General features: G+C 53.2%; 4 protein-coding genes across 4 annotated transcripts; 2 read left to right on the top strand and 2 right to left on the bottom strand.

The window, feature by feature from the left end:
- Positions 1-266: 266 nt before the first annotated feature.
- Positions 267-5,513, bottom strand: NUU61_007169 (histidine kinase-like ATPase domain-containing protein; the record flags this gene model as incomplete). The annotated part of the gene is made up of 2 exons (XM_056657694.1): positions 267-5,328; positions 5,386-5,513. 2 exons carry the CDS (start codon positions 5,511-5,513, stop codon positions 267-269), a joined length of 5,190 nt encoding a protein of 1,729 aa, XP_056510494.1.
- Positions 5,514-6,197: 684 nt separating this feature from the next.
- On the top strand, positions 6,198-10,782 carry NUU61_007168 (TRAPPII-specific subunit TRS120; the record flags this gene model as incomplete). Its single annotated transcript, XM_056657693.1, has 3 exons — positions 6,198-6,363; positions 6,452-7,422; positions 7,474-10,782. 3 exons carry the CDS (start codon positions 6,198-6,200, stop codon positions 10,780-10,782), a joined length of 4,446 nt encoding a protein of 1,481 aa, XP_056510493.1.
- Positions 10,783-11,528: 746 nt separating this feature from the next.
- NUU61_007167 (Short-chain dehydrogenase/reductase SDR) lies at positions 11,529-14,939 on the bottom strand (the record flags this gene model as incomplete). Its single annotated transcript, XM_056657692.1, has 5 exons — positions 11,529-12,497; positions 12,593-12,810; positions 12,976-13,549; positions 13,603-14,628; positions 14,688-14,939. The coding sequence occupies 5 exons, from the start codon at positions 14,937-14,939 to the stop codon at positions 11,529-11,531; spliced, it is 3,039 nt and encodes a 1,012-aa protein (XP_056510492.1).
- Positions 14,940-15,018: 79 nt separating this feature from the next.
- On the top strand, positions 15,019-16,908 carry NUU61_007166 (lysophospholipid acyltransferase; the record flags this gene model as incomplete). Its single annotated transcript, XM_056657691.1, has 4 exons — positions 15,019-15,040; positions 15,095-15,139; positions 15,197-16,315; positions 16,430-16,908. The coding sequence occupies 4 exons, from the start codon at positions 15,019-15,021 to the stop codon at positions 16,906-16,908; spliced, it is 1,665 nt and encodes a 554-aa protein (XP_056510491.1).
- Positions 16,909-17,140: the final 232 nt, after the last annotated feature.

The following is a 17,140-nucleotide window of genomic DNA, read 5'->3' as shown; positions in this document are numbered from 1 at the left end:
TCAGCGGGAGCCCTTCATCGTGCTTGGGTGCAGACCCCGGTCATAAAATCAAACCCAAGGCGCCACCTAACAAAGCATTGTGCAAAAAAGTCGAGAAAAAAAAGAAGAAAAAGAAGTTAAGTTGAGATAATGAGAAAAAGCGGGTACCAACGGAACGGATGGAGCCGGTGGCGAGCGTGACCAAATCTATTGGAACTATGGAGAAGCAGAACACTACGCGGACATCACAGCAAAAATGGGTATTTGACACAAATTCATCACAAAAATCAAGACTGGCTGGTCATGAGAGTCGCAATTTTGGCCGCCACCTTGGGGAAGTACTGGGCCACAAAACCTTCAGAGTAGTAGCTGTGCGCCGAACTATGATCTCCAACCAAGTTATGCGCCAGTTCATGGCACAGAATCACCCACCAGTATATCATGGCATCCGTGCGGTCGGGGCTCGTACTCTGGAGCAGTGCTTGCTCTTGCAGTTGTTGGAAGTAGAAATAATTGCAAAAGATACTGCCGGCCCGGTTGAACGCAATTGTCTTGCCGCCTGGGTCGTAGAAGACGCTGATACTGTCGGAACGCATCGAGAAAATCGATGCACAGTCAAGCAAAATCGAAGCGAACAGATTGATACCGGTCCGATTGCTGGCGAGAAAGGCAGATCGCTCGGGCACCGACTTGACAAACAAGACATTGACGCCGTTCGGAAGCGTTGCGACAAATTCCAGGTCCTGACTAGGCCGTTCGTCGCAGTACGACTTACTTTCAGTGACCTGATTAGTCTCTGGTCGGCTGTAAACGTCGGATGACCCATGGGGTCGACAGGCCTGGACGGCAGAGAGGAGCTGGTTATGCAGTTGGTGTGGAGAGTTGACCGAGACAGACTGTTCCGGGCGCGGCTTCTGGGGATCTGCCGCAGAGTATGGCGGCGGAGGGGTGGACGACTCGGGAAGCAGAGAGCGAGACTCGCCAGAGCTTGAACCGGAGCGTCCATTGTCAAGACCAAACCGTTTCGTCAAATTGGCGAACAAGCCACGGTTCGGCCGAGCTGGCATGGGCTCGGGGGGCTCAGCATGCGCTTCAGCTGCCACGGCCTTGCTGTTGGGCGATTCGGGGAAGACGCCCGGCATCGAATCTTGTCTCTTGGTCTCCGATTGCTCTTCGGCATGTTGAGCCTGAGCCGCTGCCCAGGCGGATTCCTTCTCCTGCAGGGCACGCCTCTCTTCTTCCAGGTGAGCCTGGCGTTTATCCTCGGCCATTCGAGCCTCGTGGGCCTTTTGCCTGAGAATGCGCTCCACGTTATAGCCTCGTGCACGCAACTCAAGCAGGTCTGTTTTCAGCAGCATTTCCAGTGTGAGGGTGGAGTGGAGCTTAGGCCGCGTCAAAATCAAATGGACCAAAGATTGACTGATCTCGTACAGGTCATATTTCCCAGGGCAAACGCACAGGCCGAAGTTCTTCCCGAGGTTGGCAACGATGGCGTTTCGCTTCTGGGTGTGAGACACGCGCCGGCCCTTGAGAGACCGTGTCAAGGTGATCGAGTTCACCACACGTACACCAAAGGACTGTTCCAGCCATCGGGGTCCATGGAGGACAGAATCTGCTGGCTGGTCATGCAAAAAGAGCCGAGCGCGTTCGAGAATCACTTTGTGCAACTTGACGCCTGGAGTTTGATCGGCCGCCACTCCACCGAAGCGCGCCTGTTCTTCAACGAGGCTGCTCAACGGGATTGCTCCGAGAGCAACATAAAAGTTCTCTAGGGCTTCCTCTTGCGGCGCTGCAAGGATGTGCTCTTTGAACAGGTTGAAGCTCTGGAAATCATCCACAACCACACTGTCTTTGGCAGCTGTAAGGCTCCATTCTCGAATGTCCAGATCATCCTCCTCATCAAAAGGCTCCTTTCCAGATGAGTTCTCTTTGCCACCCTGGCCTGGTACATCAGTCGGAATGTCCCGACTAGCCAGAAGAAATGGTGCTTTCTTCATCTCGCCGAACAAATCCCTGTCCTTCTTCAGTACTGGAAGGTGCTCCGCCAAGGTCCTGAGAAGCATGAGGTATTTCTCGGAGCTCTGGAACGCCGCGGAGATGCGGGCCGGCTCTCGCACGAGCATCCGTGCGATTTCGTTCTTGGTGGGTTCTCTCTTTGACCCAAGAGCCATAAGAAAGAGATTCGCTTCTTGTCCAAAGTCCACAAAGTCGAAGATGTCTTTGTAGTCTTCTCCGTCTCCCAGGTAGCAGAGCCTGGGTGTTACGAAGCGAGTCTTTGAACCCTTCCCGGCCGGGTCATTAGTCGCGATGGGGATGATTGGAGAGCTGCCAACCACACTGATATCCTTTGAATCCAGATCCGATACTCTACCGGCTAGGTATTTGAAGATCACCCGAGCATCTCTTTGGGTAGAAGGGGGTCGACGAATGAGAATCTGAAGGCAATCTGCCATGGAAGGATGAGCCTTAACCCCCAATTTGGAGGCATGGGGATGGAGATTCCTTCGAAGGATCTGAAAACCAAACAACGCCGCGCCCTCGTCGGTGAAGCACTTCTTCGGCACGCTGAGATTTTCGGAGCCCTCGACTGGCAGAAAAGGGACGGTGACTACACTGATATCGTATTTTTCATAACCGTTTGTGGTGTACTCGCTGAGAAAATATGACAGGGCTTTGCTTCGTCGACCACTGTCACTCTCCGTGTTGCTGGCGGTCATGAGCCATACGACATCAGAAGCAGCTGGGTAGCTCTTCAAGCCCATCATCGTGAGGAATCTACCCTCGTTGCTGCCATTATGATAAATACCCGGCCATTCAAGCACCGGCAGTCCGAGACCACGAAGAGAGTCCTTCGGCTCATATAGTTCAGAGATCTTGTACCGCGTTCCTTGCTTGGCCTGAGTATCATTCCGACTCTCGGCAGTGCATATGCTCGTGTTTTTGAGTCGCTGGATATCGTTCGCAGGAATGTCATCCCGCACAGATGCGAGATATCGTATGAGGTCGACATGGTTCCATTTCCTCGACGAAGGTACCTTCGCATCGCTGGAGGCAAGGTTGTTGATAAGACGGTCAAAGATCACACCAAGCTCCACGGTTTTCCGAACCCCGAGAGCGACCAAGAGCTTCTCTTTAACACCATTCAGACCGTGTACAACCGGCAAGTCATCGAAAAGACGGACGGAGGCAAAGTATGTCTGCGAAGGCTGCTTCATCCCAAGCTTGGTGGGGATTACAGTTTTGGGTTGCAACGTAGTGACAACGGTCTGCTTTGAAGACTGACTCAAGGTCTCCCATTGCCTAGAAAAGACTGGCAGGACTTGGGCAGCAAAAGGTGCAGTTTTTGTGATATCTTGGTCTGCCGGAAGAACATTTCGATTTCCAGCATTGTCCACGAGCCAGCTAAGCCACGGGACGAGTTGCAGCTCAATCCATCCCAGCGCTTCTAACTCCTGCTTGCCAAGAGACTTGGTGAACCGGAATGGCACTACAGCTGGCGGTATGGGCAAATCTGCCGGAATGCGCTGCGGATTCAGGAAACTTGTAATGTCTGCAAAGACGATCAACCGGGTTGGGTGGCCTTCTTGGTCCTCGTCATTTGCAACTGCAACACGTAGTAGGCTTTGGGCTGAAAGCCTGTCAAGTTGCCCAATAGCTGTTTTATGGCCCAGCCAAGTCAAAAACTCGACTATCTGGTTCGAGCGCAGAGTACTGGACTCCAATTCCCGCTTGATGTCTGACACCGTTATTTCTGTGACGAGCCCGAAATCTGTCAACTTCTTGACAAAGTTTTGAGCTTTTTTCACGAATTCATCGGGCAAGGCTGGAATCGAGTCCATGAAGCTGAGATCCTTGGGTGCGATGCGTGTCTGGACACTAGGAATGACACCACAAGTAGAGAGAACCTCGATGGAGGAGTTCAGGTTGCACGTCCAAAACGCATCTTCAATAGTTTGTCCCAGAACCGAAGATGGAGTTGATTCTCGGAAGGCAAACTGGTTCGCGGTGTGGATAGCTTCAGGTAGTACATCCACAACATCTTCCTTCCGTATCTTCGCGGAGCGTGATGAGCCGACTTTAGAGGACAACTTGGATTTGATCGTGGCCATTTCCGCAGACCAAGCAATTCGACAAACAATGCCAACCGCTCGTAACATTTCAAGATTCCATGAACTGATATATCGGGTGTTGAGATCGATACTCTCCCGCTCAACGGTGGGGATCACCGACGGCGCAGATACATGAGCATTCAGTCCCGTGGTCTGCTGTGTGGGGAATCCAATGAAGATTCTCCCAGCCTTGGAAGGCAGGATCGACGCAAGAATATCCGACTGAGACGAGGATGCTTCAGTCGCGATGTTAGCATCATATGAAGGGGTCAAGATGGCAATGGTGGCTTTCTTGGGCGGCGGCTTCCGCGTGGCTCGTTCAAGTTCCTTGCTTAAAGAACGTCCAATTGACGGTAAAATCGATGCAGTATTGATGTGCAAGAAGACCGAAGCGGTCAGCATAGTGGCCATGTTGCTCGGCTCCTCGATGCGTTCTGGTTGCTGAGTGTTCGATGGTTTCTCTGGCCCGGGTCCTGTGAATTTCGAGAAAAAGCTTCGCAGAGAGCTGGTTGTATCTCGGAGGTTATCAAGTCGGAACAAGCTCGCATGAGGGTTCCACTCCACGATTTTCATCCAGGCAGCATCGACCTGCGCGATTTCTCGAGTGATACCGGCAATCTTCATCAGGCCTCCTGCAGTCTTGGTTTCAATGTCTCTGGGAATTGAAACACTGACACTGGGTGCAGTCTTTTTGGATAGTCGTAGAAGATTCCAGTCATCCAGCCAGAGTTCTATTTCCTCCAAGGCAACGAATGTCAAACTGCTCGACAAAAACTGGCATAGTTGCAGCAACGATGGAATAGGCGAGGAGTCATTGCGATAATCCAAAACAAAGGTGGTGTCCTGATTTGAGGTTTCGCCAAGGTCTAATCGACGGGTGAACAGCGCATTGCCCTTCCAATAGAAGGCCATGGCTTGTTGGCCGGATGAAACAAATGGCTCTTCACAATCATCGAAAACACTATAAAAGCCAACGCCAAACGCGCCAATCTTGGTCTCGTCAGGGTTACCATCTGCGATGCGTTTTAATCTTGCCCAATCCTTTTCACTAAATGGAGCGCCATTGTTTGAAATCAACAGACGGCGGAGGGTATGGTTGGCGATCGTATGTTTGAGCAGAGCTGTGGGATCGGTTGAGGACGGTGAAGGAATTGTTGTAGATGGGAGGGTCTCAAACTTGATCGTCACCTTGGTTGCAGAAGCATCGGCGGCGTTCTGAATCATCTCTCGCAAAACTGTCCTATTGAGATCTGTCAGCTTAAGTCTGCCCAGAACGGTGGACATCTTGGAAACCTACCATTTCCCTGAATACCGAGCAAGAACCTTTGAGATCAGTCCTCTCGTGTCCACTGTTACTGCCTCTTCATCGGCTCCGGACCCCATGGTCCGCGCCTTGAGGGCGTTGAAGTCCACGTTCATCGACATTGTGAGGTCTCGAAGAGTCTTATTCAGGTCCGGCGATTCCAAACAGTGGAGGGTGTCTCAAGTAAAATTCTCGTCTATTTTATCTCATGAGACATGACATGTCTAGGAAGAAAAGATCAAGTCTTCGACGGCCCAGGCAACGAAAATAAACTCGAGATTCGGGATGCACTGTGCACACAGATTGAAATGAGAACTGGCAGGCTGGAGAGGAAACAGTCTAGCACGTTGAAAGCAGATTAAGAAACTGGGCGAGAAATAGAAGGAAAAGACAACAAGGCAAGAGAAGTCATAGACTTAAGCGACAGGAGAAGGCGAATGGAATCTCCGAGACTGCGGAGTTTATGTGTTATCAGGCTTATCTTGGTGTTATGTAATCAGGGCAGCTCCCCGCCAGCACGGGCGACCATACCGACCACATGTGCATTATATTACCTAAGCCGGTTATCGATTGTTGTCGGTGTCGAACAGTGCGAAGATGTCGGGCAACTCTCCTGAAATTCCCCCCGGTTGGGGCTTCTTGTTGATTTTTTGATTGTACCAGGTCTTGAATACTGCAGCTCGACTGCTCTGGATATCTCTCACCGCCAACCCCCTCTCGGATGATTTGAGGAACCTTGCCGGCTGTCGTGGATGCGGGCTTGACATCGCCGACCACCTATACCCCGGTTCCTCTCCAATGACAAGATGGGTGTCGACCCACTATCACCAATTGCGCCAGTGCGCCTGAGAGCGCTTCTGCTTCCAATTGGAAAAATCAAGCGCTCGCGCTTCCTGAGTTTCGCCGCCAGACTTCAAGCCGAGAATGTGGTCCGATTAGGGGACATCAGTCCCGATGCTCGGCCAAACCGAAGTATGCCAGAGGCCCGATACCCCCAAAATAACAAGGGACTTTCAGGTAGAGTGCTGTAATGAAAACTAACTCCATTCTCTTTGTCTAGACATGTTCTCGCCGCTCGCATTTCCCACCGGAATGATTCTATACGACCTTTCCTTCTCGGTCCCACCAACCTCGCACCTCGAGCTGTTCCCCTTTGAAATTTACCGAGAACCCCTTGTCATAATTGCCATCGCCGACGGAACAGAGCTGCCCAACAGTTCGGGGGTAGAAAAAGAGAAGCCTCCGACACCAGAGGGGCTTGATCAACTACTGGAAGAGCTCAGCGCAGCCAAAGAAGCGAGCCCGAGGGCTCTAGTCAGCCAACTTTTGGTATTCGATTATGAGGGCCTAGATAAACTAACGAATGGGCCGGAGAATGTCCTCTGGGTGCCTCGTCCTCAAGCATCGAAGGCCACCACGATGAAAACAGTTTTGTGTGATATCACCTCGGTCTTGCTCTCCGAACTGGATGATTTTGCAAAAACAATGCAAAATATCCCGTCGATTGAATCGCCCAAAGCTTCTTCTTGGGGCCCACACCGAACTCCAGAGCTACGACCGCGGCCTGTGGATCGATTGTTGAATCGGATGACTTTGCCTACGCAGCTGCCGCCCAACCCCAATGGGACACCGGAGACCCCATTGAGCTCGAACGCCAGCTCACCGGCCCCTAGTGACCACGAAACCCCTACAACATTTGATGAGATCACGCGGTCCATTCACCTGACCAGTCGCACAAATTCGGGCGGGAAGCCTCCCTCAATAGCATCGCCCAAGGAGCAAAGTCGTGACCGTATGTCTGTGAGCGGATTGAGCGCCACAGACAGAACCAAGAATCGTATCAAGGGCCGTGCTGGGGTTGTCATTGGCACTCTTTTCCTGCAGGCAGGAAGATGGCCGGATGCCCTTAAGGAACTAATTGAAGCCGCAAACAATGCCCGCGCGGGCAGTGACTATATTTGGCATGCCAAGGCGCTCGAATCTCTTCTTCTCTGTCTCCTGATGTTTGGATGGGCAGGAATGGACTTTCAGGTATGCAGGTGGGCACTCATCAACACTATAACTCTCTAATTGTCCTATCAGATCCCATCTGTTCTGTATCCTGTGGCCGATAAATCTTCCAAACCACTCCGTGACTCCAACCCCACCCCATCTTCGACTGGCAATCGCATCATCTCTCTCCAGAATCTGGCCAATCTGTTGCCAGACCTTTCCAACACCATTGTGAATCTTTATAACCGTGCCGCCAACATCACAGATGAACCACTTCCTCAATTGGTATTCTCAGAGACAGTTATTCGGTTATCAAGACTGCTGGTATCAGCTCGTATCCGTGATGGTGCTCTCGACGATAATGCCCTGAAGCACATCGTGATGAACGAGCCTCTCATCCCTCTGCATCAGCCGGAACTGCCTCGGGGGACAGTTCTTCTGCGAAAGTCTGAGATCGCAAACTTAATATTTCGAGCATTGCCACTTGCCCCTAGCTCGGATGTGCCCGCCACTGATGCCGTGCCCATAATAGTTGGGGTTGTATCCGTCTTGAACACTCTTGATCTGCCCAGAAAGAAAGCTTTCATTTTGCGGGAGCTTCTCTCGGTAATGGTGCCAAGTCTTGTGCAGGCACGGAAAATCGGTGCGGCGGAGGTTGGCATTCACCCTGCTGCCGGGCTAGCGTCTCTTAGCGACACCGCATTTGACGTCAATGCTCTCGACGTGGGCCCTGGGAACATGGAAGCAAGTGTGCGTCTACTTCTCGCTACGATAGGGGAGATATATGGGGTTCAGCCATCAGCATTCTTCGAGTGGGAGAAAAGACAGAGCCAATCCTTTGCTCTCGGTGGGTCCCAGGAGTGTCCCGAATATGATTCAGTCTCCGGAATTGCGGAACGAGCATTTCGACACCTCGCTCTGGATAGATACGGTGATTTGAACTTGAAGATTGACGTACTCAAGGCATGCATCAACTGCTGCGAGGCTCTCCCCGACTTTGGTGGCGTTCTTCGCTTCACAGTCGAGCTCTTGCAGACAATTAGAGGGGATCTGATGCTGAGTGAAGCCCATAAACTCCCACCTTATCTGCCACCAGATGAGCAAAGCCGTCTTTTGAATAATATTAGACGAACCGTTGGCGCTGCAAACAGACTTGGTGCATCGAGCATGGCCGCTGAGTACTGGGATGACTTCCTTGTTCGTGATGTGCAACTGCTGGCCCTCCCCGATCCCCGACGGCCTGTTCGTCGATACAAAACCGAATTGGATGCAGTTACGACGGGCTCTGAGAAATCGAAGAAAGATCCATTCCTTTATAATCCTTTTGCCAAGCCCAGCAGCAAGGCCCTGGAGATGCTTATGGTGACTGATGAGCAAGCTACGTTCCGAGTGACTCTTCAGAATCCCTACGAATTCGAAATCGAAATCGAACATTTGCAACTTGAAAGCCAAGGAGTGTTCTTTGAGGCCGTGGCTGAAAACATCACCCTTCCTGCTCTTTCTTTACAGGATATCACTGTCCTGGGTGTCGCTCACGAAGAGGGCAACCTTGACATTACCGGATGCATTGTGAAAGTGCGGCACTGCCGAATGCGAAGATTCCCCATCTTCAGGACTTATTGGAAGCCTGAACCTGAGATCAAATTCAAACGAACCGGGTTGGCCGCGAAAAAGCCGCTCAACGAGCGCCCAGTTTCCTGGAGCTCGACGACGTCAAAAGATGGAAAGGTGTCCGCGAAAAAAGGACCCGAGGGGGAAACGTGCCCGGTTAAAGTGATTGGGAAACAACCATCACTCCTGATTGAATCAATGTCTCTCTCGCAATCGGCGATGATGGTCTTGGAGGGCGAAGTCAGGCCTTTCACCATCACTCTCCAAAACGTCTCGTCATGTCCCGTTGATTTTGTCTTGTTTACCTTTCAAGATTCAACCACCAGACAGCTACAATCCGCTCTCAGCAATAAGGATCTGCTGCCGGTCGAGGTCTACGAGCTCGAGCTGAAACTAGCAACCCGGCCAGCCCTACAGTGGCTCCGTGAGGGTCAAGATTCTAACGATTGCTCGATTCCGCCGGGACAGCAGGCAACGTTCACGGTTGATGTTCTGGGGAAACCTGGGTTGCAGGACACGACCGTACAAATCGATTACTCGTGCGTGGGTTTGAGTGATGGTGGCCTGCCGGACATATTTTATACCCGGCAGCTATTTGTGCCACTGACGGTTACCGTTAATGCCAGCGTGGAAGTTGCTCGCTGCGATATTCTGCCCTTCAGTGGCGATTTTGCCTGGCGAAACCATCTGGATTCACCCTCAGGCTCGGAGCAGGAGACGTCAAATTTGCCTTTGTCTGCCACTGACAAAGATCCATTCTCGCAGGTTCTTTCTCGTCTCGGTAATGGGACGTATGGACCTGATCACTGTGTCATCCTGCTTGACCTCCGCAATGCGTGGCCAAGCCCTCTCTCGGTCTGGCTGCATGTCAGCGAGCACTCTATGCCGGCGCTTTCACCTTCCACGGCACCGAACGACGACCTTGATGGGAAATATTCTGTCAGTGGAAATCTGCAACCCGGCCAAGTATGTCGGTTCGTCCTTGTGCTTCCTCGCATTTACTTGGACAATCCCCATGCCTCGATTCCCGTCGTCAACACCGGCACGCGGAGACAGTTCGTTGTGAGTGCCAACAAACTGTCGTTCGAAGCCGAGGCCGCCTCCCGAGAGGCATTCTGGTTCCGAGAAGAACTCCTCAAACGAGTCCTCGGAGGCTGGAAAGAACCCGCCACAGGCCGCGAGGGAACCATCGACCTGCGAAACGTTCGCCTGAACTCTCGCATGGTGGAAGCCATGCGCCTTGAGGACATTGAAATGACCTTTAACCTCGCCGCCTCTGAATCTGCGTCCTCCTCAGCCAATGAATCCTCCACCACAGTCTCCCAATCCGGCCGTTCACGCTTCCACGCTCAGACCGACGAACTCCTCACTCTTACTGTCACCGTCCACAACCGCTCCTCCCGTCCCATCCACCCCCTGCTTCGCCTCCAGCCGAGCCTGCGCCACCAGCCCAACAACGTCGCCCTGGATCTCACCCGCCGCCTCGCCTGGACCGGCATGCTGCAACAGTCTCTCCCCACTCTCCAGAGTGGCGAGTCCACACAGGCTTCTCTCGGCGTGACGGTTCTTTGCCGCGGTGAATACGAGTTCGGCGCTAGTGTCGAGGAAGCCAGGGTTCTGTGGCCTTTCAGCGGTAACCAGGCATCTAGTTCGCTTCAGAGTGGTTCTGATCCTGCCGCTCGTCTTCATGATGATGCCGGCATCCAGGATACCTTTGGTACGGATGTCGTCAGACGACGCCGCATTTGGCATGCGAAGGAGACATGTATCATCCATGCTCGGAGTTAAAGGCTGTGTCTTTGGCCAGCAATGCCGCCTACGAACTTGCCTGTTGTTCTCATGATATAAATTCCATTTTCTACCGCTCATGCCCGGTCTTCTGTGTAGCGTGCTCCCCTGTTATCTTGTATACTTGCTCTCCTACATATTACCGGATTATATACAGCCATGGATGAATGAACTTGTCTTGTTTTCGGGAGAGTGCTGGAAGAATATAGGAATATAGGAGGTTCTCCGGTGTATAGAGTTTTTTGTTGGTGTAAGAAACCAACGCGGGACTTAACTGGCCGTAGAAGGCAGCCATGATAGATCAGGCAGACCATCAATAAAGACCAGAGATAGACAGGATTGTGAAAGATAGCCTATCTCAGTCCACGCCTCATAGACTAGCTTCTCATCATTTGAGGCAGCCGGCTCGGTCGTCGAATTCATCATTGGCATCCAACTCTGCATAACGGCCAGCCAGATAATGTAAGAAATCAATGCCAGGATGGTGCCAGCGAGTGGCTCTGGCTTTTCGGTTCTTGTATGTGCATCTTTTCAAGACCCGTATATTGCCAGTAACGGGCGAGGGCACGACTTTGCAGGGTATCAAGATTCTAGCCGTGATAGATGATGATGCACGGGTAGCAGCGGGGGAAACGCTCTTTCCTGAAGAATAAGACAATGGGAAAAGAAATCGAATCTCCTTGGTGCACTTGTCGATTCGAAAGTGTGCCATTGTTTTGGAAGATCGGCGTACGACGACCAATTGATCACCCTGTCCCGGCCAAGTTGGCATCTTCATTGCCTGCCGTCGGCAGAGACGAGCTGTCCCGCCCAGGTTGCATGTCTCCCGACGGAAAGCTGAGATGCTTCCAATCCTCAATCTCCTCGATGATACACTTCAGCCGGTCCCGGATACTCTCGACAGCATAGGTACCAAGGATCAGACGCAGCGGCGGGTAAGCACAGTGACCAAGCTGCCAGACGAGATGCGCCGCCTTGACGGCACTGGCTGGCTGCTTGTCGCCGAGCCACATAAGCATGCGTCGCGCATGCGCGGCAGGGGACGTGGGGGAGTTATACGGAGCACTGGGGGGCTTGACCAAGAAATGGCCGTAGAGGGGCAGCGGAGATGAGAGATGATGTTCGGAGGGATCGGCAGCCATGGCCGAGGGGGACACCAGGTCCCCGATGTCATCGCGGCGCATATGGCCCGGCTCGACGAGCGTGCCCTTGATGTTGAAGCTATCCACTTCATACAACATACTCTCCATCAGGCCCTCCACCGCATATTTAGACGCGCAGTACGGGCCCAACCCGGGCACTCCGAGCGCCCCCGACGTCGAGCTAAAGATCAGATAGCGGCCAGCGCGCCGCTCCCGGAAGTGCGGCAGTGATAGCTGGATCATGTTTAGCGTGCCCGTGAAGTTGGTTTCGAATTGGTTCCGTATGTCGAACTCGTCCTGGTCCTCGCAGGCCCCGATCACCCCGTACCCAGAGCAGTTGGCAATCACGTCAATGCGCCCGAATCGCGCGATGGTCTGGTCGATGACTCGCTTGACGGTTTCCCGTGCGCGCACATCACAGAGGAGTCCCATGCAGTTCGGGTGCTCGTCCTCCAGCTCTTTCATGCTTTCCGGGCTATTCTCGTACGTGCGGCCCACGGCGGCGACGACGTCGTTACGCGATAGGGCGATCTTGACTAGCGATCGACCCATGTGGCCCGTAGCTCCGAAAATCTAAGGAAAGCAAGTCGTGGTATCAGAATAAGCTGTATTGTTTCTGGAGTGCCGATTGTAGGCCGGTCATTCCGTTGGTGGGGGTAGCACCTTACCAGCCATACGAACGGTTTAGGGGGGTTTTGAGGACCTGGCGGATCGGTCGTCGACGGGAGATGCAATCGCGGTTCGCGAGAAGCCGCAGGCGAAGAAGCCCCTGCGCCTCTAGGGGAATTCTGCTCCATCGTGGGTGGGAGGTGCAGAGGAATTGAGAAGAAGTTCAACCGTCTCCGCATTGTCCGCGGAGGTTGACCCACATTCTTAGCGGACTTGACTGTTCTACGAGCAACAAGAGACATCTCAACGCATTTATAATTACGCCTATAGACAGGATCATGCACCCAGGAAAACGCCAATGCCCAAACATGGAAGATTTATCGTCCAACCTCTCGTCGCAGCCGTCCCGCGGCTGTCGAAGGGCCCGGCTCCGGCCAGCTACCGACGATATCGTCAACTTCCTCCAGAAAAGTAGTGCTGTTATGGACAGAAGTGCCGCCTAAGACAACGCGCACTCCTGGGGAGCTCGCGTTGACCTGCGCAACCATCTTGGCCTCTTCATACGTGGTGCCGCCGACCATGAAAATGATGATGTCCTGAGGTTTGTCCCTCGTGTGCCCACTGCCTTCCAGGAATGGATACTGGAGCTCCTTCAGGCGCCCTTTAATCAAATTCTGAAGTGTCACTTCCAATCGCGGCGAGTGCTGCGTGTAGACATTCTCGACGCCCTTCAGTCCCTTGAAGCGATCTCTCGCGCCAGAGAAGAACGAAGTAGATTCGAACAAATCGGTGAATCCGCCTGCGACGGGAGGGGCTTGGAGAGAGTGATGATATGCGAGCAGCTTGGAAATGAGATTCACTCGGTGAGGAGGGACACTGCCCGCACTGACGAGCTGGTCAAGAAGCGTGGGCAGCGCATTATTGGGCTGTTTCTCGTAACGAAGAGCATAGAGAGCAACCAAGCGTAACTTGTTGTCGGCTGGTACGTTGGGTAGTTGGATAATTCGTTGCAGCGACTATAAAAAGAATCAGTATCAAGCCAAGTAGGTCGATTGACAAGTGAACAAACCCTGATATCACTTGAGTGATTTTCATTGCATGCCAAGCTCTGCTCCAGCTCGCTCACATCGAGTAGAGTGTCTTCACCAACACGCCGGCTGAGCTCCCCCACCAGGGTAACATGCTTGCTCACGTTGCCGGCGAGCTTGCGGAACTCCGGGTAATCCTCCACAAAGCGCTTCATGTCGGCGATAGACTCGATATTCATGTTGCTCTGGGTTTTGACTTGGTACTGCTCCACGTACTCTTTGATATTCTGGCCCAGGTCGCCAAAATTCTGGTACATGTTCTTTTTAAAGAAAGGGTCTTGATCCTGGGCCAAGACGATCTCCTGGAGCTCCGGTCGAATATCGGGGACCTCACTAAGGTCCACGCGTCCATTGTTGATACCTAGTAGTTCATGTACCATGGCTTGGTAGGTCCACTGGGTGAGCAGCGGGGTGATGGGGTCGTCGCGCCGATCCAGAATGAGCAGGATAGGCGGGGTATCCATCCGGCGGAAATTGAACAGTTGTTCTTCTTGCGTGAGGTGGTACCGCACCTCCGTTGCCAACTTTCGTGTCAACAGACTGTTCTTCTCATAGCGAATCAACGGGTTCTTCTTCAGCGACAGCAGCAGAGCGAGGACCCCTTCGGTGGCTCGTTGTAGCGCTTCTCCGTCCCACAAGTCCGGCGAGTGGCCCCATAGCCGTTGCAGGGGAAACCCAAGGCTCAAAGAGCACAGGTCCGGGTTGATCACCATAAAGTCGGCATATTGTTCCTGCACAGAATGGACCACCTCATGACTGTCTGCCTCGGCCAGTCGCTCGAGGGAGGATTTGCGGATAATGTTGCTCAGGTAGATGTAGTATTCGCCGTACTTGGGTTCTCGAAGCTCATCGATGAGCAGCTGGATGGAGCTTGGAGATGGGCGCACAAAGCACAGGCATCGCAGATGGCGCATCTTCTCGCGCGCAGCGTTGTCCAGACGGTCGATAAGGTAGACTTCATGGTTGAGGAGCGCGGATTGGGTGATGGCGGTCGAGACGATCGGCACCTGAACATCAAAAGAGTTAGCCATGTGCCGAGGAGCTATGGTCAGAGCGCGTGTCCCACTGTCTCACTGTCGAGGAGCAAGATCTTCATCTTGGTCGACGAAGACCCCGAGGCCGACTCGCCGGCCGTCACCATCTTAGAGATGTAGCCCGAGACGGCCGCGACGACATCCATGCTGGAGAGGACGCCGGGCGCGGCAAAAGAAGAACAAGGGAAATTGAGGAGAGAGCAGCCCGTGGGGGATGGGGAGGTGGTTGAACGGGCGAAGGTGGAGATCGGCGACTTGTTGAATGTTGGGTGCGTCTCCCACATGACGTTCCCTTGCTCTTTTCTTCTTTGCGACTTCACTTTTTCCCCCCTCGAGCTGCTCTCGCTCTTTGGGTCGACCATTATGTTGCCTTACATCGACTTCGGTGCGTATCTACCTGAAATGGACCATAAAGCTCCCCGGACTGATCTCCCCGCAGTGTTCGACTACCCAGCCCGGCTCACTGGCGCATCTATTGATGAGTGTATGCCATATGCCCTTGGATTCCTCAATTCACATGAGTCCTAACGACCGCCTCCAGTGAAGCTGATTGCCTCGTTCTTGCTCTCCTACCCACTGGCCGCCCTCTTGAAACGGATTCCCGACGCTCAACCGTGGAAGAAGAATGCCTTCATTATCGGTGTGTCGCTGTTCTACATAATCGGCCTGTTCGACCTCTGGGATGGTCTACGCACGATATTGTATGCCGCAGCGGGCACCTACGCGATCGCTTACTATTTGGATGGATCGCTCATGCCCTGGTTCGGATTCGTCTTTCTCATGGGCCACATGTCGATTAGCCATATCTACCGCCAAATCCTCGACGATGCCCAGGTGGTGGACATCACCGGTGCACAGATGGTCCTCGTCATGAAGCTCTCTTCTTTCTGCTGGAACATCCATGACGGGCGTCTTCCATCGGAGCAGCTCTCGGATGCGCAGAAGTACTCGGCTATCACCGAATTTCCGGGGATAGTAGATTTCCTAGGCTATGTGTTATTTTTCCCGTCGCTCTTCGCGGGTCCATCGTTTGAGTATGTCGACTACCGCCGCTGGATCGACACCACGCTCTTCGATATCCCCCCTGGCACCGACCCGTCCAAAGTGCCGCCGACCCGCAAAAAGCGCAAGATCCCCCGCAGCGGCACCCCGGCTGCAATCAAGGCGTTTGTTGGACTGGGTTGGATCTTTGCTTTTTTGCAGCTGGGCAGCAGGTACTCAGCAGACTTTATACTCTCGGATGCCTTCCTCAAATATTCGTTCCTTCGCCGTGTATGGTTCGCACACATGGTCGGATTTGCAGCTCGTCTCAAGTATTACGGCGTGTGGTCCCTGACCGAGGGTGCCTGTATTCTGTCTGGCATGGGGTATAATGGCTTCGATCCGAAGTCTGGTAAGGTCTTCTGGAACCGGTTGGAGAACGTCGACCCCTGGAGCCTGGAAACCGCCCAGAACTCCCACGGATACCTGGGGAGCTGGAACAAGAACACCAACCACTGGTTGCGCAACTATGTGTATCTGCGTGTTACGCCCAAGGGCAAGAAGCCCGGTTTCCGCGCCAGCATGGCCACCTTTGCCACCAGTGCACTCTGGCACGGGTTTTACCCGGGATACTATTTGACCTTTGTGCTGGGATCATTCATTCAGACTGTTGCAAAGAGTATGTTAACCCTGTCTCTGTGAGAGTCGATTCTACTCGATCACACATCGAGCTCTTGTCCCATCCTTCCCCACTACCTTGATATCAACCATGACTGACCTGTTTTTCCACCAGACTTCCGCCGCTATGTCCGCCCCTTCTTCCGGACCCCAGACGGCACCCGCCCCATGCCCAACAAGCGATACTACGACATTCTCAGCTGGCTCGCCACACAGCTGACCCTCTCCTTTACCGTGCTACCCTTCATTCTACTGAGCTTCGGCGACTCCATAACTGGCTGGTCGCGTGTCTACTTCTACGGCATCGTCGGCACCGCCGTCTCCCTGGCAGTATTCGCCTCCCCGGCCAAAGCCTACCTTATTAGCCAGTTGAAGCGCCGCAACCGCCCTCACGTCCCGCGCACTGTCAGCCAGGAGTCCGTGCGACCTCCTACGCTGGGTCTGCCTAACGACCCGGAGCGCGACTTCGACGAGGCTGTCCAGGAAATGATGTCGGAAATTGAGTCGCGCCGCAGGCGGGGCAGTGCCGTGACCATGCCCACTGGTGAAGAGCTGAAGATTGCTGTTGAGCAGCGAATCGGCAGGAAGCTTTAGAGTGCGTTTATTTGGGCTCTCCAGATTGGACTGTAAAAAAAAAAAGGGGGGGGGAGTTTGGATGGGTCAAAGATCAGAGGGAAGAGGCTTGGCTTAAATGCGACTTTATTATACCTGGTCTCTTGGTTGCTTTCGGGAATTAACCTTGCTGTCTTGTTTTTCCTCGCCTAGGCATACTCTATTCCTAGTTATCATGGCACTTTTAATCAACAGAGGTTTCGGGTAGATCCCA

Source organism: Penicillium alfredii, assembly GCF_028826965.1.
Source record: "Penicillium alfredii strain IBT 34128 chromosome Unknown utg000009l_segment0_segment0, whole genome shotgun sequence".
NCBI lineage: Eukaryota > Fungi > Ascomycota > Eurotiomycetes > Eurotiales > Aspergillaceae > Penicillium > Penicillium alfredii.
This window is presented reverse-complemented; position numbering and strand designations above follow the sequence as displayed.